Source organism: Hyperolius riggenbachi, chromosome 6 (assembly GCF_040937935.1).
Source record: "Hyperolius riggenbachi isolate aHypRig1 chromosome 6, aHypRig1.pri, whole genome shotgun sequence".
NCBI lineage: Eukaryota > Metazoa > Chordata > Amphibia > Anura > Hyperoliidae > Hyperolius > Hyperolius riggenbachi.
Window position 1 is genome coordinate 87,824,556 of NC_090651.1, and position 26,526 is coordinate 87,851,081.

The 26,526-nt window shown below is 44.9% G+C and overlaps 1 protein-coding gene across 3 annotated transcripts in view; it reads right to left on the reverse strand.

The window, feature by feature from the left end:
• ASTN1 (astrotactin 1) overlaps positions 1–26,526 on the reverse strand; it is an 842,387-nt gene that overhangs the window by 292,065 nt on the left and 523,796 nt on the right. For all 3 annotated transcript variants that reach the window (XM_068239640.1, XM_068239639.1, XM_068239641.1), the window contains one exon: positions 19,481–19,654. In XM_068239640.1, the coding sequence (XP_068095741.1) occupies positions 19,481–19,654 (174 nt within the window). The remainder of the gene's footprint in view (positions 1–19,480; positions 19,655–26,526) is intronic.

The following is a 26,526-nucleotide window of genomic DNA, read 5'->3' on the forward strand; positions in this document are numbered from 1 at the left end:
AGGCATGGTCCAATTAGCCCCAAAAGGGAAAAAAAATCTTTCCCGACTCCAGATGGCAATCAGATAAAATCCCTGGATCAACATCACTGGGCATTACCTAGTAATTGTAGCCATGGATGTCTTTCAACGCAAGGAAAGCATCTAAGCCCCCTTTAAATGCAGGTATAGAATTTGCCATAACGACTTCCTGTGGCAATGCATTCCACATCTTAATCACTCTTACTGTAAAGAACCCTTTCCTAAATAAATGGCTAAAACGTTTTTCCTCCATGCGCAGATCGTGTCCTCTAGTCCTTTGAGAAGGCCTAGGGACAAAAAGCTCATCCGCCAAGCTATTATATTGCCCTCTGATGTATTTATACATGTTAACATTTCATTTTATCACTCTAAGCAGTGTTTTAGCAATAGTGGGGTTGTGACTGCACCAGAGCCCTTGGATAAGAGGGGCCCCTAGGCTAGGGTGAAGTAGGTAATTTGGGTGCAGGGATCAGAAGGTGTCTAATGGAGAGCTGCACCAAGGATCCGTAATTGGGCATCCCGATAGTAAGTTGGGTGCCCAATGCAGTACTAGTAACCGATCACCTACAGACATCTATTTTGTAGATTATTGGCTACAATAGCAGTAATTTCGGCACTCTGGGGGGATTGGGGGGTAGTGTTAGGCACCTGGAGGATGGTAAATGTGCTAAGCATTAGTCTCAGTGGGCGGGCAGGAAGCGGCTGCACACTCTGTGCACTCTGCTCTGAGGCTGGCACGCTGTCTTCTTCCTTCTCTGTGACCCCCGGAGCGTAATGTGTAAACATGCGCCGGGTCATAGAGTGGGAAGAAGACAACGTGCCAGCCTCAGAGTGTGCACGATATGTGCAGCCGCTTCATGCCTGCCTGCTGAGATAATTACAGGAAGCAATCGCAGGGACCCGGGGAGCAGCATTGACAGGGAGGGCGGCGCAAGGCCCCTGCAGAGGTCAGGCCTCGGGGCAATTGACCCCTTTGCCTCTATGGGAGTGCCGGCCCCGCTTTTAACATCTCGACATCTCGACCTCTACCAAGGACAAGGTCTCCTCCTGCCTATCAGCCATCTCCTCCTGGATGTCCGCTAGGTTCCTGAAACTAAATCTAGACAAAACGGAATTTATGATCTTCCCACCCCGGCCATCCCTGAACCTTCCAGATGTGCATGTCACTGTTAACCACACTACCATTCGCCCTACCTCTCATGCCTGCTGTCTGGGTGTCACCCTGGACTCCGAACTCTCCTTCGCTCCCCACATCCAAAACCTCACAAAGTCCTGCAACTTCCACCTTCGTAATATCTGTAAGATTCGCCCTTTCTTGATCTCTGCCACCACCAAACTTCTCATCCATGCCCTCATAATTTCCCACCTCGACTACTGTAATGCCCTTCTGTCTGGTCTCCCTATGACCCGAATAGCCCCACTGCAGTCCATCATGAATGTGGCAGCCAGAATTATCCACCCCTCCCATCGCTCCACCAGGCCGGCTCCCCTCTGTGAATCCCTCCACTGGCTTCTTATCCAGTCCAGAATCAGATTCAAGATATTGTGTCTGACCTACAAATCTGTCCACAAAACCTGTCCAACCTACATTTCTGATCTTACTCAGAGGTACACACCTAGCCGCTCACTCCGTTCCTCCAATGAACTTCGCCTGACCGCCCCCGCATCACACAGTCCCATGCACGCCTTCAGGACTTTTCAAGAGCTGCTCCAAAACTTTGGAACTCTCTACCTCCACCCATTAGGGCAGCCCCCTCCTTCAGCATCTTCAAGAAGGCCCTCAAAACTCACGTTTTCACTCTGGCCTACCACCGCTCACAATTGCTCTAAACCCACAACGGAACTCTGATCCCTACCTTTCGTGTCTCTACCTCTTCTTCTAGTTTGTAAGCCCTTGGGCTGGGTCCTCCTCCTTTTGTGTCCTACCTGATCATGCACCTCCATTACTGTGAACCCCTGCTATGCACTTGAGTGAACCTAACTTGCCTAATCTCCATGCTCCATCCAGTGACTGACTAAGCATTGCCTTATGCTCATACTGTGCTGTGTGATCTGGTCTTTTTTGTTTTCCTGTATTGCCATATTGCTGTATGTCACCCCTAAATATTGTCTGTAACCTAAATTAATGTTCAGTGCTGCGTAATATGTCGTAATATGTTGGGGCTTTATAAATACCATAAATAAATAAATAAATAAAATAAATATATAAACTTGACAAGTAAATAAAAATACACAATTAATCATGGTAATATCATTGGGTGCAGCCTAATATAAATTACCAATAATTTTACCAGAGGCACCACCCGGTGACCAAATCATGAGGCGGCGAAACAATATGTACGGCTACTAGGGACCCTCCTCTAACTTTGTATTAGCTCCTCCTTGGTGCTTTGCTGGTTTGACACTTTGATGGTACTTGGCAGGTTTTGGTGTTCCATACAATGGCATTGTGATGTGCAGAGAAATTGAGGGGGCTTAATGTAAACATCATACTGGGCCTATAGCGCCTTAGCTATGCCACTGACTGAAATCGATCCCTAAAAGTAACTTTTCGCTCAAAATATTGCTAAGAAAATGGAAAATTCCAGGAAATAAAGCTTGAAATATCCGGCACAAACTATGTTAATTTTGCAAAGACACCTTTAACACATCCTCACAGGAGACAGACAATGCAGTGTGTGCGGTCTGACAGCCGTTTCACAGGCTATACCTGTTTCATCAGAGGCCTAAGGTACAGTTAGCAACTGTACTTTTAGCCTCTTATGAAGCAAGTTTAGCTTGCGAAACGACTGTCAGGCTGTACACACTACATTGTCTGCCTCCTGTGAAGATGTATTAAATGTGTTCCTGCAAAGTTTATGTGAATGGTGCCTGGATCTTTGAAGCTGTATTTCGTGGTACTTATAATCTAATTGCCCAGAGGCACAGCCGCACACCTGTTCAATCTGGATCTAATGCTGACCTCCAGCAGTTGTCTACTATTTAAACTGAAAATGTTATTTAACCTTAGTCAATGACCTTACGAAGCTATAATGTGACACTAATACTAGCCTCCACCCCAAATCTCAGTGCCCTGAGTAAAGATCTTCTGCACCAAATGGTATCATAGAAAGACTTACAAAGATGTATTTTTGTCTTGGTTCATGCAAGTTCAGCCAAGACATGCCATAGACGGGTCCTAATGTTCAGGGCTAGTTCTAATGATGGGACCCCCGGGCAAAATTATTCCAGGCCCCCCCAATAGATGCCCCCCAACCAATGGCAGTAGAGGTCCTTTGGTGCAGCCAATTTTCCCCCCAGGACGCCTGAGCCAGATGCTGACAACCCCCAATCATCCCTAACTTAACTATGCTCCCTGGGGCCCCTGCAGAGTCTTTCGTAGAGTAGCGTGTTGCCTGTGCTGGTGGTCGCCCTCTTCTGTCAATCTGTGGCTCTGCCTCCATGCAATCCCCGACTTCATTCTCAGTAGCTAGCCTCTCCATGACCCGGCACAAGCTATAACGTAATAACGTGCTGCAGGTCATAGAGAAGATGCAGCCATCGGTGTATGAAGACAGAAGTGAAGGGAGCCACAGACCAAAAGAGGAGTGCGCCCACTGGGGCAGGTGAGACGCTACTTTGCCAAAGACTCTGGAGGGCCCCCGGGTAGCAATAGTTAGGTTTGGTGGGGACAAACCTTAGGGCCCCTACAGGTTCTGGGGCCCTGGGGCAATTGCCCCCTTTGCCTCTATGGTAGCGCCAGCTCTGCTTATGTTCTTGACATCTCCATATATATATATATATATATATATATATATATATATATACACCTTATCACTAGCAGATGGGAAACCCCAAAACACAAATAATCTTCTGAACCCGCATTATGTTATGCAGTCAATATAGATGCAGTTTTTTCTTTAGCTGTTCCGAGTCTATAGCAGTATTATGTTAGTAAACTGCGAGACAGAAAGCATGGCCTTGCCTGATTACACCTGTCAAGAAGCATAATACAAATGATATCAGGTGTATATGTGTATTGCTGCTATTACTTTCGTCTGAGTTTTCTGCACAATTTACAGTTCTAATCTCTAGGCGATCAGCTTTACAATGCCTCCGGGGAGCGGAATACAATGTATGGTATCTACATTCTTCAGTCTGATGTGTTCCAGGTCAGTAAACATGAATGGCGAGAAACATGAAGACTGGAATAGGGTTAGAATAGATTTGCCGTACCCAGGCAATTCCCATAAAAGCAGCTGATTTGTCCACAACATGTGTTTAAAAGAAAAGAGAGGAAAATAAATATAACTGGCCAATTACTATTGACTGTTTTCTCAAACACAGCACATTCGGATAAACTGAAAGGGATTTACTGTAGTTAAAAAGTTGCAGCTTAAAGTGGCCCTAAACTCTTGAACAGGACAGAAGGAAAATAGAGAGACATGTACAGTACCCTGTATGTATTTAGAGAGTCCATCCTGTCTAATTCCCCTTCATCTCTGACTGATCACTAGTTGTAATTTGATCTCAGCTGTGTCAGCTGACTGCCTCATCAGAGCAGCTAATTTGTAAACACAGGATGTTAACCCTATGGGCTTGATTCACAAAGCGGTGCTAACTGTTTAGCATGGGTGTGGTAAACAGTTAGCACGTGAAGTGCCGTTCGCGGACTTTTGCGCGCGCAAAGTGCTGCGATTCACGCTATCGCGGACTTTTGCGCGCTCAATTTGCCGCAAATTGCTTGTGCAAAAGTCCGCAAATGCGCGAATCGCACCACTTAGCGCGCAAAAATCCGCGAACGGCACTTCACGTGCTAACTGTTTACCACACCCATGCTAAACAGTTAGCACCGCTTTGTGAATCAAGTAGGAAGTTTGCACATTGCAGATGTATTGCAGGATTTGTATCAGCTGTAAGAAAGAGATGTCTTTCTTTAAAGGTTATTATGCTGTTGCTTATCGTTTAGAGCAGAGAGGAATTTCTGAGTTCAGGTCCACTTTAAAGGATGTACACACTTTTTGTGATCGCTGCGATCTGAAATCTAAAGTGTTCCTTGCTGCCCTCTGCTTCTTTCACAGATAGCTTTGTGTTCATGTTTACATTGTTTGGCAGTCCGAAGGTGACTGAACACACATTCCAGGGGTGTAACTAGGGGGGAGCAACCCCTGTAACTGCAGGGGGCCCCAACTACTATCCTTCCCTTCCTCCAGATCAGGTGTTATTGTGGCTACACATGTTATGGGTGTGAAGATCCTGATGGCCACACTTGTCAGAGGAGTAGCTATGGGTGGGCAAGGGGGGACACATGTCACCGGGCACAGCACTGTAAGGGTGCTCAGCACGGCCACTGCAGCTCCACATGCATGAGAGGCGGCTCGCTGGCTGGCCGAAGTGCCCCTGCTTCTCTCCCTGCCTCTGCACAGGAGTGCAGAAGCATTAACAGCAGCAGAAAAAGCAGGACACGTCTGGCTATCTAAAGGGGGTTACATCTGGCTATCTATAGGGGGGGGGGGGGGCACACCTCACTATCTAAATGGGGAAGGGGGGCAGTATAGCTATCTAAAGGGGGTTACATCTGGCTATTTATAGGGGGGCACACCTCACTATCTAAATGGGGGAAGGGGAGCAGATATAGCTATCTAAAGGGGGGCACATCTGGCTATTTATAGGGGCAGGGGGCACACCACACTATCTAAATGAGGGAAGGGGGCAGATATAGCTATCTAAAGGGAGGCACATTTGGCTATCTATATATACGGGGGGCACACCTGGCTATCTAAAGGGGTGGCACATCTGGCTATCTATGGGGGACACATTTGGCTATCTATAGGGGGGGCACCTGGCTATCTACAGTAAAGAGGGGCACATTTGGCTATCTATAGGGGGGAACACCTAGCTATATACAGTAAAGGTGGGCACATCTAGCTATCTATAGGAGGGGGAACACCTGGCTATCTATAGGGGGAACCCCTGGCTATCTACAGTAAAGGGGGGCACATTTGGCTATTTGAAGGGGGCACATCTGAACAGGGGAAGGGGGCACTTTTGTCTAAACAGCATTTGTACATTTGACTTCACCCATGACCACAACCACATTCTGATGTGTGACCACACACATTGTGCCCAGGTGTGTGTGTGTCTTTATCCCTGGGCGCTGAAAACCCTAGCTAAGCATCTGACACTTACCAGCTAGGTAGCTAGGAAGGGTTGTGAACATTGAGGAGGCCCCATGGTTTGTAGTTACACCCCTGACACGTGCACGAAAACGTGATTATGAATGCGGTTTCGCTGTAGCCTAGGGTTCTCTACAGATCGCTAGTCGCAGTCATAATCGCTCAGCGAAGCTATTTTGCTAGCCTTTTGTAAAGCGATTTCAACAGCCATTCCCTGCGTTATTTTTCAGTGATTGTGAGTTGCAATTTTTTCAGTTGTTCGGGTAGCAGAATCACTGCAAAATCGCTTTCATACAGCGATTACAAAGCGATTTTTCAGCAATCCTAAACTTCACATTGACTCCAAATTGCTAGAAAATGCTGCAGGCCAGAGGGCTCGCCTCCATCCACTTTCATTGGAATAGTGATTTTTGGAATCGGCGATGATCATTGGCAATTCCAGATTGCTGCTGAAAGCACTCTAGTGGGGCCTAGGCCTGTGAGCCCTGCCTGAGGGTCAGAAGGTTGGAGTTAGCACTGGAGACTGGGTGGAAATTTGGGGTATAAGGTGAATGGATGGTCATATATTCACATTGCATGGGACTTGAATCATTTGCTGTTTAACAATAAAGACTCAATCATCCCATTCACCAGCAATGCTGATCCTGCTTTGTGTATCTACCCACCAGAGTTAAGACTTTCTGCAAGATTCAGCAGCTTAAAGGTCATGTGACCCCAATTAAAAATGTATTATAAAGTACTTGTTAAGATAATTGTATGTTTTAATGCTGGATGTGGGGTCATTTAACTAGAATTACAGTATTTTAATTGGTGCACGGTGTGAAGCTTGAAACCCCCCACGAAACCCTTGCAGCTGTTTCCAGATGCCTCACAGCGGTCCTGCTCTCATTCACAGCTAATAGGATCTGCCTGCAACGTCATGCTGGTGAATGAGAGCAGGACCGCTGTGAGGTGGCTGGAAGCATCTCTCAGTGCTGCGGTCCTGTTATGGTGGGAGGGAGCTGCTGCCACTGCACTGGGGGCCCTGCCTGTATCCAAGTGTAATACATGGACATTTAAGAATGCTTTATTCTCCTGGTCTACATGTGATAAAAGTTCAGTTGGGGTTTAAAGTGGAGTCCATGCAAAAAGGATATCGGGAAAAAAAGGGCGCGTGGTGTAAACAATAAGGGGTAATAGCGTTTATAAAAAATATTGTGTTGTATTACATTTACAATAATGTTTTACAAATTGAAAACCTTCAATAATGTGTATGAAATTGCAAATTGTGAAAATGATAATCTTCCCTGTTTTGAATATAAAACGTATAATTACGTTTGTTAAAAAACGATAATATATGTATAATCGTTATAATTGCATAATATTGTGTATAACCTTCATTTATCGTTTCTTCATATTATATAATCTGAAAATATTGTTTATAACAATGAAAAAAAAATGTAAGTACGTTCGTAATAACTGTAGTAAAACATTAGTTAATATTACTAACATTTTACTACAACTAAACCTAACCCTACTGTCACACAGAACCCTCCCTTTACCTATCCCTAACCCTTAGACCACCCTGGTGGTGCCTAACCCTCAGACTCCCCTGGTGGTGCCTAACCCTAAGACCCCCCTGGTGGTGCCTAACCCTAAGACCCCCCTGGTGGTGCCTGACCTTAAATCCCCCTGGTGGTGCCTAACCCTAAGACCCCCCTGGTGGTGCCTAACCCTAAATCCCCCCTGGTGGTGCCTAACCCTAAGATGGTGCCTAACTCTAAATGCCCCCGGTGGTGCCTAACCCTAAATCCCCCCTAGTGGTACCTAACCCTAAGACCCCCCTGTGGTGCCTGACCCTAAGTCCCCCCTGGTGCTGCCTAACCCTAAATCTCCCCTGGTGGTGCCTAACCCTAAATCCCCCCTGGTGCTGCCTAACCCTAAATCTCCCCTGGTGGTGCCTAACCCTAAATCCCCCTGTTGGTCCCTAACCCTAAATCCCCCCTGGTGGTGCCTAACCCTAAGACCCCCCTTAGTGATCACTTTTTTTGTGTGGATAATAATGTTTTACAAATAATGACTGTAAAAAATATATTACAATTCACTTACTGATTGCTTTATTATGTGGATAATAATGTTTTACAAAGAGTAAGTGATACAATTTTAAATAACATTTTAGTTAAATACAATGTAATTCGTCACAGGTGCATTTTGTAAACTTAAATCATCACAAGCGCAGTTTGAAAACATTAATAATCTCCAGGCGGCGTTTGAAAACGTTAATAATCTCCGGGCGCCCTTTTTTCCTATTCGGCGCCAGTCAAATGATATTTACTATGGGAGTAAATGGTGGTGCCCTTTTTGTCCACTTGCCTCATGCGCCCAAATTTCCTGCTTCCTTTAACCTTCCTGGCGGTAAGCCCGAGCTGAGGTCGGGCTATGCCGCCGGAAGGCACCGCTCAGGCCCCGCTGGGCTGATTTGCATAATTTTTTTTTTTGGCTACACGCAGCTAGCACTTTGCTAGCTGCATGTGCAATCCGATCACCACCGCTCCCCGCCGATCCGACGCTATCCGTCGCGCCGCAGCCGCCCCCCCCAGACCCCGTGCGCTGCCTGGCCAATCAGTGCCAGGCAGCGCACGGGGTGACGTCATCCCGCCCGTCGCCATGGCGACGGGGGAAGCCCTCCACTGATCTCCGATTGCCGGAGCCGATTGGAGGGGCTGGGCGGATGTCGCTGAGCAGCGGCTATCATTTAGCGAGACCTTGTCTCGCTACATGATATAATTTTTTTTTTAAAGGGCTGTGCTGCCCCCCTGGCGGATTTTAATAAACCGCCAGGAGGGTTAAAGTGAACCCAAAGGTGAAAATAAACTGATGAGATAAACAATTATATTTATCCTCTTACTCCTAAAAACAACTTTTTAAAGGATCTTTTATATTTAAACATTTACAAAATAGGTTGAATGTTTTACGGTCTCTAATCAGTGGCAGCCTATTTAGTGTCCCAGAAAAAGGTCAATAGTTCATATATTACCTGGGGCTTCCTCCGATGTCTGCAGCTTCGGTACCTGGTCCCCGCACTTCCGTCAGTCGGAGCCAGTCTAATGTAAGAGAAGTGAACCCTCTACGTATCTCACCAGCAGCAAAGAGCGCACTTCTCCTGCGTAGACTGGCTCCGACTGACGGAAGTGCCGTAACCCGGTACCGAAGCTGCAGACATCGGAGGAAGGCGGCGTGGGAGCGATCCAAGCGGATGGGGCTGGAGGAAGCCCCAGGTATGTATAAATCTTTTTGTTTTTGTGAGCTCTGGTTTCCTTTAAGCGCACAATGCTGAAAAGAAAGTAAACTGTGCCATTCTTTTGTTTGACTTAGCTATGCACATTTTGGGAAACTGTAAAGTGAAATCTGATTGGTTGCAATCAGTAACTGCATTTTGCATATCATCTTTTATTCTGTATTGCTTTTTCCTTAATGAATTACAGAAAGAAACATTAAAAAAATAGAAGCTGTGTATAATAAACCTAATACCTAATTTAACATTTATATTTCAAAAATGCGCAAAAATTAAGTTTTTCGAAGTAAATGCCCATTTCCTAAATAATAACATTAGAAGCCCTAATTAATCTGCAGTGTACCCGCCAGAGCTATAGTCATTTCATCCTACACTCATTTCATTGTACAATATTATTTCCATACCACGGCAAGCACATGGCAGACCAATTACGGGACGCCAAGCTGAGATAATGCCAGCCTCTCTCCCACTACCCCAGTCAAGATATTCATTTTGCAGACAGAGATTAACGCTTATAAGAAGCTTTTATAAATAGATGAAATAATATATTCCTCCTGTGCCTTAATTATTCATTAAAAGGGTAAAATGCCTTGTGTCACCGATATCACAAATACTGACAGCTTCAAGAAAACATCACACCAGTCAGATTGTTAGTGTAGATTACAGTGCAGATTATTAGGTTTGTAACCGAGACACGGGGAGTCTGTGACATGCTAATAACAATTGCATAACCAGGATTGGCAGAATGGGCGTTGCCTTTTCCACCAGGGACCCTGTTTCTCGGTTTCAAAATCAGATCTTAGCACAAAAGCGAATATTGTTTAAAAGGGAACATTTTTTTTTAAACTTATTTTTGTTTATTAGGACTTGTACTGAAAACAGGCTTTTTCATTGTGAAGTACTCTGGATATTGTACTGATTAAGGGTTCTTCAATTGACATGGGAGAGCTGGGTTTAAAATCCTGGCTAGGGTCTGTAGCTATTCAGTTAGGAGTCCTTAGGCAAGACTACCTAACACTGCAGGGTGGCCTCTTGTGTGCCCCCTTTGTGGCTGCAGCTCTTGAGCGCTTTGAGTCCAACAGGAGAAAAGCACTATATACAAAAGTTAGGATTATTAATATTGTTAATATTATTACTGACATTTCCAAGAAGGCAATTTTTTTCAACAGTGTGGTGAAGATAAGATGTAGAAAAGACAACAATCTCTACTTATCAGTCACCCAAGTCCGGGGACCTTGTTTTTGTAATGTTAGAGACTTCTTGAATGCCACAAGCCAACTAAAACCAAAACAGAACAACTATAACTAAACTATAAACTATAAATATTACTTTTGAATTTCAAGTTTTCGAATTGAAATAATTTTTTGTGTAGCCACATTTGCCTGCAGATACACACCTATTCATACAAACCCTCTACAGCCAGTTATTTCTCGTTTCCAGAGCAAAGGTCTTAATGTTTGTTAAACCTACTTCCTGTGAACCTAAAAACCTACCTACTCTTGTAGACACATAACGATCCAATGCTGTAGCAAAGGAGCAACGTTTACATTGGGCCCCCTAAGGCACGATACACATAACATTTGATATTGAGCACCAAATCCTGCCAAGGAGCCATGGATAACTGCAGTGTCAGAGAGGTTTAAGCAGAGGAGGTTAACAGTTTGTTAATTATTACCACAATTCAAAGCACATATAGAGGTGAACATTACCAGCATTACATCAATGAAATACTATTACAGAAGATAAACAGTGGCCTTTCCTGTGGCCCTGGTGAGGTCACTAGCCCTGCATCCTCTATTGTTTGATACATGGCTTTATATTGCTGCGTGGTTGCATTGCTTCTGTGAGCATTTCCTGATTACCCTCATGCTCAGAGTATGAACAACTTCCATGTACAAGGATTTTAGGGGACTAGTCACTAATGGTGGTATGTGTGCAGGTAAGGGCCCGTTTCCACTATCGCGCATCTGCATGCGTTTCCTGCATGCAGATTCGCACAGCCAATATAAGTGGATGGGCCTGTTTCCACTAGTCAGTTTTCCTGAGCGTTTTTCTGTGCAGGATTTTTCTGCACGGCAGTGCCCTCAGAATTCGCCTGCATGTGGAATGCATGCGAATCGCCGCTAATGTATTTAATAGGGAAATCGCCTGCGGCTTTGGTTTGCGAATTTTCATGCGAATTCGCATGGAAATCAATGGAAATGCACACCGGCACTGCCATGGTTAAATTCGCATACTTCGTCATTCATGCGAATTTTTATGCGAATTCGCATAAAGATTCGCATACACCCGCATGCGAAATTCGCATCCGCATGTGAATTTTTACCGCGTCGATTCGCACCGCACAAGTGGAAACGGGCCCTCAATGCTATCAGTTGTTGCTGCAAACTACATAATGTGTATTTTGTAGTTTGCGTAACTCACGTTATACATTTAAGGCATAGGTTGCTTTGTAACATGAGCCATGCAAATAGCATAACGCATATTAAACAGGCAATGCAGGCCTTGTGTGTATAACCCAAGTTATGCAAACTATGTAATGAGCAGTGCATAGTTTGCTTAGTACCCAGCAAACTTTACTAGGGATGGTAGTGGGTAGGATGGAGGCGCCCACCGGCGTAACAATAGGGGATGCGACCCCTGCACCCCTAGGGCCCGCTCAGGGACTTTTGGGGGGCAGGAGGGGTCGCAACATAAGAGGAGAGCGTGGCCGCAGATCGGTGGGGAGGGGGGACATTCCCCCCCCCTCACCTCGGGCTCTCCTCTCAGCGCTCCCCCTCCTGCAATCATTGGTGGCAGCGGGCGGGGGGCGGTAGACTGAATACATACCTCCTTAGCGCCGGAGGTCTCCCATCAGTAAGTGCTTCATGTGACTTCCTGTTATGTTACTTATGTATTCAGTCTACCGCCGCCCGCCCACTGCCGCTAAATATTGCAGGAGGGAAAGTGCTGAGAGGAGAGCCCAAGGTGAGAGGGGGGGGAATGTCCCCCCTCCCCACCGATCTGCGGCCACGCTCTCCTCTTATGTTGCGACCCCTCCTGCCCCCCAAAAGTCCCTAAGCGGGCCCTGGGGGGGGGGGGGGGGGCCGGATTTGTTTTGGCAGGGGGGCCCGGGGATTTCTAGTTACGCCCCTGGAGGCACCCAATGTATGTTCTATTTTGGTATTTTTAAATGCAAATTAAAAAATCATATAATAAAAAGAGAGGTAATTGCTTACCTCTTAAGAAGATTTAGACACCTGATCAACTGGAAAAAAGTTTTTACTGAAAAAGCAATCTGACAACACGTTTCACTTGTCATGGCCTCCTTCCTCAGGTCAATACCAGGGGTGCTCATTTGGATTCCACAGAATTGAAATTTCTGCATTTCCGTTCAGAATTCGGAAAACGGAATTCTGCGGAAATCTGGTTTGCCGGAACGCTGTAATTTTAGCCCAGTCACAGAACTCGGAAGCATTGAACCCATTAGAGAATGCAGAATTTTTCTGCGAACATCGGATTACTGCGGTCATTTTAGACCAATCACAAGATTACAGATTTCTGATTTCCAATTTCTCTTTAACGGAAATTTGAAAATAGAAAATCAGAAATTGGCATTGACAGAAATCGTAATTTCCGCAGAATCGGAAATGGGCATTTCCAACCAACCCTAAACTTTATGTGTACTGTCTGCAGACATAACATTTTGAAAAGGAAAGGAATACGGATGATGTCATCTTTTTTTTACTTTAAAAATAGCTAATTGTCTGTCTGCAGTTTTCTCCTGACGGACTCAAAGCGCTCAAGAGCTGCAGCCACTGGGACGCGCTCAAGAGGCCACTCTGCAGTGTTAGGGAGTCTTGCCTTGAACTCCTTACCGAATAGGTACTGACCCTAGCCAGGATTCGAGCCCTGGTCTCCCATGTCAAAGACGGTGTCCGTAACCAGTACACTATCCAGCCACTACTTGCTGCCACTCCCCGATGCACTGCACGTGACATCTTCCTGGCAATTCCATCTTCAGATGGAATCTGTATGCAGCACATCAGTGAGAGGTGGTGACATAGGTGAGATAATCTTGTGTGCCGCAAACTGTACCCCCCTTCATGCTGGGACAGTTTTACGGTGGGGATATGAGAAGTTAATGGGGTTTGCGGTGGGAATGCTTTTTTAAAAAATTTTGATAGCAACTACCACTGGTGTCCCAAGGACATCTTGTAAAAATAGAGTTATGACATAAGTAATTGTATCTCTAATACTGCACAAAAGTTTCCTTGATACCCTTATTTTAATATTCAGGGATTAAAATATAGGTTTGAACTTTGCGCCATATTTAGCATCACACTTATATTACTATTGCTCATTCAGCTGCCGCACAGAGAAGTGATGACCTACTAAATCACTACCCAGCTATATTTTGGGGTCTCTAGTTAGTTACCATGAGAGCTACTGCTGCAGTCTAACTGTCACCGCTGTTCTCGCAATGAGAAAAAAGTAAACACTGGCAAGTTCTTTATAGTATGATTATTATGCATACACATGGTTATCTCATCATGGCACATGTTACTTCATGAGCCCTTTAAGGACTACATTTGATTGCAGAATTAACCAACCATGGATTCATGCGATCTGCTTTGGTTCGGATCTGCCTGCCCCACTTAGAATCCCCAGCTTGGACTTGAATTACAAAGCAGGTTGAACTGAGCTACAAATCTTTAGACAGGTAAAACAACTCACATACACATCTCAACTGTATTGTGCTGTTAGGTGGAGGATCCACTTTAAATGCTAAATAGAGTGCTTCAGGTTTTATGGTTATTACCCCCTATAATTTGTGCCTATTCCTCTCTGCAGTGTAATTGTTAAGGAAGGATGGAGAGAATGGAAGACTGTAACAAATGGAATTTCTCTATACTTAACTGTGATTCCAACACATGGGTGCTCATGTCAGCCTGACACAAGCTTATTACTCTGCTAACAAAGGCACACAAAAATAGTACAGTTGAAATAAGCATTGTTTATTAATGGATCCTTACAGACAGCAACAAGTGATGGAAGCGCATTAACGTCACACAGAACTAATAAACTGGTCAATAGATTCTCAAGGCGGAACAGTAATGTTTGACAGGTACAAAAACATGATACAAAACATTACAGAAGACCCAATGGTAATAAGAATCAGCTAACCCTCATGATTCTAAAAATGATGCACCAGCTTGGCCTGATGGGCCCTCCTACATGCAGTGCAGTGGGGACTTTCTGTAGTCCTAGTTCCAACCTGTTCTTTTTGAGCACCTGATCAGATCACTGTGAGGGGCAAGTGGTGAGTTCCTTAGATTTCCATTACCTGAAATCTGTGGACACTGTTCGAAAGCCTACAGTCTTCCACCAGGCCCTCTTTAGTAGGTGAAAAGAGGTTAGTTGAAAGGAAGTTGGACTTTTACCTATGTAGTTGGTAGGCTCTGGATGGTCCACAGGCTTCCCGGATCATCCTTGAGTCCACTGTTCTTGCCTAGGACCCTCCTCTTCATGGCCAAGAGCTGGATGAATATGCTCTTGTTGCTGTGCTCCCATCTGTGGATGAGCCCATCTGTACTGGGCAAGTGTAAATACCAAACAAAGCTGCTTGTGCAGGGAGGAGAAAGCCATGCACCAAACTTTTCATTTCACTGGGCACATGCAGAATGTGCTTGCATACCCAGTATGGATGCACTCGGTCATGGACTGGAGCGTGGCTATGAGAGCATATTCAACAAGCTCTTGTAGAATATCATCAGATGGTCCCAGAGTTTGAACTGTGAGCTCAAGGAGAATTGTGGAAGCCGCTGGACTATCTGGAGGCTTTTAACTACTGAGGTAAGTATGTATTATTTTAACAATTCCTCACTTAAACCTCACTTCAAAAAGCCAAGCACCAGCCTCCGCTAACAAAAAAAATGCAAGCTACCCTCAGCCACTCTCTATGTGGTGGAAGAGGTGTACCATTTTATCAGCAAGTATCGGATACCTTAAATCCAACAAAAATAAAAAAAATTAAGCAATGCGAATTCGTAAAGCAATCGTGTTGACTAGTGTAAAATATACATATGGCCTTTAGAACTTTTCATATTGAAAAATGATTTGGATACTTGTGCGTGCCATAGTTGTGTACCTATCTTTTCAATTTTAAGAACTCTCCTGCTTGTTATTTCCTGCTAGCTAGCTCTATGGCACACCTACGTCTTGTGCACTACAAAGTCCCACCACTGGAATGTAGGGATTCTGGGAAATGTGTCCACAAAGGGGAGAATGCAAGTACTACTACAGTTTCAAACACATTTGTCCCAATAATTTGGTATTCCATCTAGCAATTTCTTTCCCTACACTGTTTATTTAATTTCTTGTCTTACTTGCTGTTGGAATTAGCCTTGGGTTAGTTGGGATTTATTGCCGTCAACTGGAACATATCTACAAAATACACATTTTGTAGATGGTTACAAATCAAGTGGTTCAAAATATTAGTGGCAGCCACATGAGCACTCTGGGCACTGCCATGTGTCTCCTCCTTTAGAAAGTCAGCGTCAAAGGGAGGGCAGCCTGAACTTCCACAGAGCCAAGAAAGGCAAAACAGGACTGTTCCAGTTTTGGCAATGCTGAATTCATGATCAGAAAACTGAACATTAAAGCTTAAAAAAGATATTTTCTTATATTTATTTTTAATGAAACTATTGCAGAACAGTGGGGTATGGGAGAGGGAGATAAAATGACCTTATTTAATCTATTAGCAGAGTTTAGCATATGGGTTCTACCCATCCACTGACACACAAAGCCGTAGATGTCCCAGGCACCTGGTTCCAGATTATGGACACTTCACAGCCTAGCTAGATATGGGCTTCTCCAGTGAATGCTGTTGTTGGCAGGTGTTGCAGCTTTTTGTGGCCACTAGGTCCTACATGAAAATCCTGCTGCCTGTCCATCATGTTGGTTTAGCAGGTCCCTGAGCCTGATGCCACTGTTAGATGAAACCATGTGCCTGGGGCTCCTAAACTTAGGCTACAGGACATGAGGGAGGATACCATGTGGATAGTGCATAATAATAACTATCAACCTTTCATTTTTAACATCAGATTAAGGATTGCAAACTGATATTACCGGTACTGTTAGGTATATAGCACAATTTATTGTTTTACTTACATAAAAAAAGAGCCAAAAATCTACTTGCATAAGCAATGTACAAATAAACCAGCTTGTTCAGTTATTTCACAAATGCCTCCCCTCCATATTTGCCACACATGCAATTTTTATTTATCATCCATCCTACGGTAGGTGCATTTCGCCCCTAAAGTCATAAAGTGTTTTTGGATCATTTATGTTTTGAAAAAACAAAAATGTAATAAGACACAGCATTGACACAATACAATTTACAGTTATGCGAAAAAGAACAATAAATCACGTCACAACAATCTTGACATTCTTTACAGTTTGTTAAGGTTGTTTATGCATTTGTTTTTTCAATGGCAAAACTGGTTATTAATTAGAATACAACAAATTTTGCAACCTAATAAGTGATACTTATAAAAGAAAGAGAGAAAGTTTGGGGCAGCTAATCGAGACTCTTTGCCTGAAAGTAGAGGTCATTGGTTGTGGGCCTCCTTCTCTGTCCCGTCAGTTGTATCTTTTTACAAGCTTTAAAAATTGGGGAGTTCTAAAACATTTTACCGATAGAGTATGCATATCCAAAGCACACATAAAAGCAATCACTATCATAGCACCAATGAAGAGCTATGGCAGCGGCTGAAGGAAGGCCCTACATGGGTTCTCAAGTCAAGGGGCCTCAGTACCGTCACAACCTCGTACCGTCTGATGCTATGCCACTGGTCTCATAACAACAGAGTACAGAGAGTATCACTACCAAAGTTGCAGTGAAGAGAGATTGAGCTTGTTGTTAGCATTAGATATTCTTAGCTGGCTTCAGATCAAAATTAAAAGATCATTTTGAAGAACATTAAATTTTGCAAGCACATTTACAGCAGCAATCTAGATTCATGCAATCTTATTTATTTTATAAGTTATGCATGCTTCATGCATTGTTGAAAACCAGTATACCAATGTCTGGCCTCCAGTTTAGCCTGAAGTGAGGATCAGCAAGCACAGATTCAAGAGAACCTACCCATTGTCTAGAGGGAGGCTGTGGCAAAAAGTGTTTATTGACCCGGATGTCCACCTCATGTCACGATGCTCCATACTCCCTTTACTTCCTGTTTCACAGCTGGAACTTCCTCTATAAAACATGATGGGCTAGATTCAGTAAACGGTGCTAACCCAGTTAGCATGCCTAAACACTTTGGGCGTGTTAACTAGGGTGCTAACTAGGTTAGCAACTTTTCCAAATCAGTCCGCGCACAAAGTCCCGTGCGCAAAACTTTGCGTGCGCAAAGTCCGGTGCGCGCAAAATGTTGCATCGCGATGGCCCTATAACGTCGCATTGGATGTGACTTTAACGTTGCATGCATGCGACTTTAACGTCGCATACGTGAGACGTTAAGGTCGCATCCAATGCGACGTTACAGGACCATTAGGTGCAACATTTTCATTGCACCGCGATGCAACGTTTCGCGCGCACCGGACCTTGTGTGCGCACAAAAGTTTGTGAGCGGGGCTTTGCGCGCGATGCGTTTTGCACGCGTTTTAATGCGCGAACAGCTGGTTTAGGCGTGAAAAGGCGTGCTAAGTAGGCGTGCTAACACTTAGCACCATTTACTGAATCAAGATCGAAGTGTTGAGAGGATGGAGTGCGGTTCTTGTGGAGTAGACGCAGCCCTGCAAATAGCAAATGACAGTCTCTAGGCTGACCTTAAAGCGGATCCGAGATGAAAAACTAACTATAACAAGTAACTTGTCTATATATCTTATCTAAAGTTTAGAGTAGTTTACACAGCAAATCTAGCTGCAAACAGTTTCAATAGAATATGATTATTACTTCCTGAGATACAATGACAGCAGCCATGTTGTGTGTAAACATTACACACAGGCAAGCTTATCTGTATCTTCAGCACACAGCCTGTAAAAAAAACCTAATTCCCTTCCTCCTCCCTCCTCCCCTCTGCCTCTGAAATCTCTGGCTAGTAATACCTACCCCTCCTCCTGCTCAGACTGAGCTCCCATGAGCCCTTGCTACTGTCTGAAAATGCCAAGGCTCTCCGATAAACTGTGGGCGAGGCTTGTTTAGTTTATAGGGAAGTAGAGTATTAAAACAAAAACAAAAAAGTATTTGGCTTCAGGAATGCCCTATAAACAATAGGAAAGGAACACAATTAGGCAATGAGTAAAAGTTCATCTCGGATCCACTTTAAAACCTGTAATTTAGATGGGAAGCGTAAGAAGCAGAAACAGATACCCTCACTTCCGGTCATCTGAGCTTATTGCTTATAATGAAACATAACTGAAGTTGTGAAATTTGTTGTAATCTAATTGGCCAGTTTAACTGTTGATCAACATTGTTTTCAGACGATTAAATGTTATGCATTTGTACTTCCTCACATCTTGAAGGATGTTTGCTGTCTAAACATTTAATAACACATATGCTACATAACACATGTATGTATGTACGTACACTTCTCTGCCCTGCCTAAGACATAACACAAACACACACATGCACCTACGCACTTCGCATGCAAGTTGTTCATATGATTTTATAAAACAGCTGCAAGAAATGTTTTTTCTTAGTGAATCTGATGTCTTGAAGTGAAAGACTTGCTGTTGTAACAGCTTTTCTGCACAGCATCCGAAAGTTGCAAAACTATGCAATACGAACAGCCGCAGCTGTTTTTTGATACAAAAAACAAACATTTCATACAGCAAGAAGCAACATATCACATATCCCCATAGAACAGTGCAGTCTAAAGTAATACGAAACAACACGTACTACTCTAGACGCCACAAGAAAAAAGAAAAACATCTTGCACACACACAGATTTTTGATTCAGCTCAACATATGTACTGAAATTAATTAGCTAAACAGGCTTTTATGCAACACAAGATATACACCCACGCAGACTCTCTCACACGCGGGCACCTCGTGATTTGCTGTTGATTCGCTTGTGCTGCATGGATGCACCATGTGACAGCAGCGTTGAGGGCTGGTTGTTGGGGTCTGAGGAACTATTGGATATTATGCTTTCCTTGTACTTGCTCATCAGAGACATCTTTGCGTTCTCGCCTCCCGAAGACGCAGAATTCAGGGCGAATACTGGAACAACAACATGTGGAAAAAAAGCAAAGAAAAATTACTTGTGTGATTGGCAGGCTGAAACCAGAACAGTCATTCAAGGACGTTAGAATTGACAAATAATATGGCAATGCTACAACAGCGCATGAAGGTAAATTAAATTTTATTCCAAGAAGCTGTCAGCCTAACAGGTAGTAATTGCTGCAGCCTAACAAGATCCCCTAATTGTGTATTCAAAGGTAACGCTAGCAAAAAAGGAGAAGTGTGGATGGTTCTATTATTTTGGATGTTACACATTTAGAGGTTTTTTGTTACCTTATGAAAGTAAATGTTGCTAAATTAGGCTATGTTATGAATAATTACGCCACATAAAAATTCAAAGGATATACTTCAACAGATATACTTTAAGAGTAAGTCCGCTAAATCTGGTTGTGTGGGAGAAATTTGCACCGCAGGATCAGCAATCAACTAAATGGCTAGACATCAAAACCCTAGCGGGTGATAAGAAGTCTTTAGAATCCTAATTTTACCCAAAGTCCCAAAAAAGGTATGAGGGAAAAAGACACTCTAGATTTATTTGCTTTTATTGCTATTACCGGTACCCAGTGAAATGAAAACTTGGCTCTCCAGCTGTTAAGGAACTACAAGTCCCACAATGCATTGTGGGAGTCTGACAGCCACAGTCATGATTCATAAAGGCAAAGGCATTGTGGGACTTGTAGTTCCTTAACCGCTTGCTGCCCGCGTCACGCCAGTAGGCGTGGCCGCGGCGACAGCCCCAGGACCAGCTAACGCCAATTGGCGGAAAGTCCTGGGGCAGCAGTTTACAGGAGATCGCGCGCGCATCTCCCGCTTGGTGGGCGGAGCTGAGCTCCGCCTTCAGTCTCCGAGCGGCGATTGCCGCTCTGGAGACTGTTACACGGCGAAACTGCCGTGTATTTACATGTGCAGCGCTGCGATCAGCAGCAGCGCTGCACTGGGGACAGCCGTGTGACACGGCTGTCCCCATGGGGGACAAGAGAGCGATCGGCTCTCATAGGCAGAAGCCTATGACAGCTGATCGCTGTGATTGGCCGGCTGGGGGGAGGGAGGGGATTTAGAAAAAAAAAAAAAAGAAAATATCAAAAAATATTAAAAAAACAAACAAACAAATATTTATAAAAAAATAAATAAACACAGGGGGGGCGATCAGACCTCACCAACAGAGAGCTCTGTTGGTGGGGAGAAAAGGGGGGGGGGGAGATCACTTGTGTGCAGAGGTATACGGCCCTGCAGCTTGGCCTTAAAGCTGCAGTGGCCAGTTAAGGTAAAATTAGGCTGGTCACTAGGGGGGTTTACCACCATGGTCCTCAAGAGGTTAAAGTGAATGGGAACCGCATCTAAAAAAATGAGACAGATACTTACCCAAGTAGAGGGAAGGCTCTGCGTCCTATAGAGCCTTCCCGCTCCTCTCCTGGTCCCCTCGTTCCAGTGCTGGCTCGCCCGGTAGCAGTATTTGACTAATTTAGTCAAATACTGCTTTACCCGGCCGAAGGAGGCTTCAGAAGTCTTCAGGGAGCCCAAGTGCTCCTGAAGAAAGGCGGCCCTGTACTGCACAAGAACGCTCTCTTGCACGCTCACGCCTGTGCAGTATGGAGTCGCACGTCTTCGGGAGGACACGGCTCCCGAAGACTTCCAAATACCCTTTCGGTGACGGATTGAAACGGGGGGGAGGGGGGGGGGGCAGCACAGGATAGAGGGCACCGAGAGAGGAGACGGAAGGCTCTATACAACCCAGAGCCTTCCCTCTCCTTAGGTAAGTATTTGCTTCATTTTTTTAAAAATGCGGTTCTCATTCACTTTAACAGCTGGAGAGCCAAGTTTGCAGATCACTGCCGGTACATAATGCCGGTATTACTAATCAAATCTTATCAAATCTTGTCTCTTCCTGTTTCAGTAAGCCAGCACGTATTCAGTAGGAGTTCTTGGGCAAGACTCCTTAACATTGCCACCGCCTACCGAGTGCTCTCCAGTTGCTGCCTCGCAAGCGCTTTGAGGCTGAAAGGAGAAAAGCGCTATACAAATATTGTAATTATTATAATTACTAATAACGAGGTGAATTCACAAAATGATGGTAGATGCCAGATGTGCACAAAGCGCACATAAAGTTCACCAGGCTATAACTGTAACGCGCACTACACAAATAGCATAAAACACATGCAACATCTATAACGTGCACGAGCAACACACATGAATAATACACTTCAGTGCTTTCAGAGTTTCTGCTTTCCTGTAGTAATACTGCAGTTCAGTGGTGCTCGGATCATTTCCGTGATCACGGAATAGCCATGATTCACCAGCACTTTTTCAATATTCGAAATCCAAATCATTCACGGAAAAAATCCGGGTCAAATTCATAAATCCGTTTCAAATCCGGAAATGAATCACAGATTTTTTTTTCAATCACGGCTGAATAGTGGAATCCGTGATTGGGGGGTATCCGAGCATCACTGCTGGAGTTAAATCATAAATAATCTTGAATTATCTTGCCTTACCTATTTTTTTAAACTCAACTATAAAAATAAGCAATTCAAGAGATAAACAGATCGGTTTTGGTGTGGTGTGTTGATTCAATAAAAGTCAGACAGCACTCTCCAACTTCATCTTTGTAGGGGCGCCTCTCCTCCATGACCTGGTGGCATATTACTATGTTATAACATGTTATGGGTCACAGAGAAGATGTGGCCAGTAGTGGATGAAGTTGCAGAGTGCATAGAGCGAGGGACTGACAGAGGAGCACGTCCACCCACACAGGTCAGCCACCACTCTGTAAAAGACATTGCAAGGCCCCCGGGGGAGCACAGTTAAGTTGGAGGGTGATTGGAGGAGGGGGGGGGGGGGGGGCAGCAGCTGGCTCTGGAGCCCTGAAGGGAAATTTGTCTGCAACAAAGAGCCTCTAATGCGGCTTTTTGTTTGGGGGAGGGTTTGTCGTGTGCCCCATTGTTACTAGAACCGGCCCTGGGTATAGTTTGTACGTTTGCAGAATTCTCACTTGTTCTTTGCTGCAGACCAGACACTCACGCCTCTTCCTGGCAGCAGGCCCTTATACTGGTCTCTGGCTGCAGGCTCTCTCACCTGTTCATGGCTGCAGACTCTCTCACCTCTTCCTGGCAGCAGGCCCTCCCACTGGTCTCTGGCTGCAGGCCCTCCTACTATTCTCTGGCTGCAGGGATTCTCACCTGTTCCTGTCTGCAGGCCCTCCCACCGGTCTCTGGCTGCAGGCCCTCCTACTATTCTCTGGCTGCAGGCCCTTCTACTATTCTCTGGCAGCAGGGATTCTCCCCTGTTCTTGTCTGCAGGCCCTCCCACCGGTCCATGGCTGAAAGCCCTCCTACCAATCTTAAGCTACAAGCTCTCTCACCTGTTCCTGTCTGCAGGTTTGCAGAAGTGACCTGCTCTGCTCCCATCATTCTCTGTTTCCAGGCTCTCCCACACTTGGCAGCTGTCTAAGGCCTGACTCTTGCCAAGTGGTGAGTTGGGATAGCTGAACCCACTATCTCTCCAAGTCTAAAACCCTATATGTTAATTGCTGGTATAAATCTGAGAAACCCCTGGAACTGAAAGAGCAACATGACATACAGGCCATTCACTTTTTATTTTAGAAAGTATGAAATAAGTTTCGGCCACTTCGCTGTTAGAGGTTAATGCTCTTTGGTCATTATCCATATACTTTGTACTCAAGCATAAATTAAACAGTACCCATCATGAAAAAGGAAGCAAAAGGTTTGACTAAAACATCACCTTCAGAAAAGGGGCAGTGGACTGAGCTCCCAGCTATGATGTTGAAATTTCTTTTGATGTATGTGGCTAACCAGAGGTTGGTAAGAAGGGAGCAGCATATTCGGTAGTGTAACTGGAGCCTAATTTTTCATGTGTAGATAAGGGAAGGATAGGGTTTTTTTGTTTTTTTTAGGGTTAGATGGTTTAGGTTAGCCATCCGGCAGGTATTACTTAAAATGGAACTAAACTCAAAACTTTTTCTCTGCTCTAAAAGATTAGCCACAGCATGATAACCTTCATGGGAAAAGAATTTCATTAACATGTATGAAAATTAAAAAAAAAAAAACCTAAACACAAAGGGCTCGATTCACAAAGCGGTGCTAACCCAGTTAGAGACTTTAGGCATGATAACCATTGCACAACGCTGGTGAAAAGCCAGTTTAGGCGTGATAAGTTTAGGTGTGATAAGTTTAGGTGTGATAAGTTTAGGCATGCTAAGTTTAGATAAGTGTAGATAGCATGCAAAGTCCCGCACGCAAAGCAGCGCCATTAAACTCTATGCGAAGTGCACCAGTCTTTGCTAGCGCAAAACTTTTGATCAGCTGTGCACTGCAGTGCTAACGCAGTTGGTGCTTAAACTTATCATGCCTAAACTTATCACACCTAAACTTATCATGCCTAAACTTATCACACCCAAACTTATCACACCTAGGGCCTGATTCACAAAGCGGTGATAACTCAGTTATCACGCCTAAAAGACTTTAGGCATGATAACCTTTGCACCACACTGGTGAAAAGCCAGTTTAGGTGTGATAAGTTTAGGCATGATAAGTTTAGGTGTGATAAGTTTAGGAGTGATAAGTTTAAGCACCAACTGGGTTAGCACCGCAGTGCACAGCTGATCAAAAGTTTTGCGCTAGCAAAGTCTGGTGCACTTCGCATAAAGTTTAATGGTGCTGCTTTGCGTGCGGGACTTTGCAAGCGAACTAAACTTATCTAAACTTAGCATGCCTAAACTTATCACACCTAAACATATCACGCCTAAACTTATCACACCTAAACTGGCTGTTCACCGGCGTGGTGCAATGGTTATCATGCCTAAAGTCTCTAACTGGGTTAGCACCGCTTTGTGAATCAAGCCCGATAAGTTTAAGCACCAACTGCGTTAGCACCGCAGTGCACAGCTGATCAAAAGTTTTGCGCTAGCAAAGTCTGGTGCACTTTGCATAGAGTTTAATGGCGCTGCTTTGCGTGCGGGACTTTGCATGCTATCTACACTTATCTAAACATAGCATGCCTAAACTTATCACACCTCTAGGGCTCGATTCACATAGCGGTGCAAAGTGTTAGCACCATGGTGAAAAGGCCCTTATCACGCCTAAAGTCACTTTAGGCATGATAAGAAGAAACTCGCGCGAAGTTGCCGCGCGTACGCGCGTAAGTGCGCGCGCAACACCCGACGCTTCGCGCGAAGCTCCCATTAAACCCTATGGGACTTTGCGCGCGCTCTTACGCGCGTACGCGCGAACGCGCTTACGCGCGGTAACTTCGCGCGAAGAGCAGGAAAAATCGGTGATAACTCAGTGGTGAAAAGGTCATCACGCCTAAAGTCTTTTAGGCGTGATAACTGGGTTATCACCGCTTTGTGAATCGAGGCCCTAGGGCCTGATTCACAAAGCGGTGCTAACAGTTAGCACCCTGGTAAAAAGCCCTTTATCATGCCTAAACTCAGTTTAGGCATGATAAGTTTAGGAGTGATAAGTTTAGGTGTGATAAGTTTAGGCATGATAAGTTTAGGTGTGATAAGTTTAGGCATGCTAAGTTTAAGCGGCAACTGCGTTAGCACCGCAGTGCACAGCTGATCAAAAGTTTTACGCTAGCAAAGACTGGTGCACTTTGTATAAAGTTTAATGGCGCTGCTTTGCGTGCGGGACTTTGCAAGCGATCTAAACTTATCTAAACTTAGCATGCCTAAACTTATCACACCTAAACTTATCAAACCTAAACTTATCATGCCTAAACTGGCTTTTCACCAGCGTGGTGCAATGGTTATCACGCTTAAAGGGCCTGATTCACAAAGCGGTGCTAACCCAGTTAGAGACTTTAGGCATGATAACCATTGCACCACTCTGGTGAAAAGCCAGTTTAGGGGCTCGATTCACAAAGCGGTGCTAACCCAGTTAGCATGCCTAAAAGACTTTAGGCATGATAACCATTGCACCATGCTGGTGAAAAGCCAGTTTAGGGGCTCGATTCACAAAGCGGTGCTAACCCAGTTAGCATGCCTAAAAGACTTTAGGCATGATAACCATTGCACCATGCTGGTGAAAAGCCAGTTTAGGCGTGATAGTTTAGGTGTGATAAGTTTAGGTGTGATAAGTTTAGGCATGCTAAGTTTAGATAAGTTTAGATCACTTGCAAAGTCCCGCACGCAAAGCAGCGCCATTAAACTTTATACGAAGTGCACCAGTCTTTGCTAGCGTAAAACTTTTGATCAGCTGTGCACTGCGGTGTTAACGCAGTTGGGGCTCGATTCACCAAGCGGTGCAAAGTGTTAGCACCGTGGTGAAAAGGCCCTTATCACGCCTAGGCCTCGATTCACAAAGCGGTGATAACCCAGTTATCACGCCTAAAAGACTTTAGGCGTGATGACCTTTTCACCACTGTGTTATCACCGATTTTTCCTGCTCTTCGCGCGAAGTTACCGCGCGTAAGCGCGTTCGCGCGTACGCGCGTGAGAGCGCGCGCAAAGTCCCATAGGGCTTAATGGGAGCTTCGCGCGAAGCGTCGGGTGTTGCGCGCGCACTTACGCGCGTACGCGCGGCAACTTCGCGCGAGTTTCTTCTTATCATGCCTAAAGTGACTTTAGGCGTGATAAGGGCCTTTTCACCATGGTGCTAACACTTTGCACCGCTTTGTGAATCGAGCCCCTAAAGTCACTTTAGGCATGATAAGAAGAAACTCGCGCGAAGTTACCGCGCGCAAAGTTTTGCGCGCGCAACCGCGCACGCGCGCGCGCAGCGGCCCCCGCTTCGCGCGAAGCTCCCATTAAGCCCTATGGGACTTTGCGCGCGCTCTCACGCGCGTACGCGCGAACGCGCGTACGCGCGGTAACTTCGCGCAAAGAGCAGGAA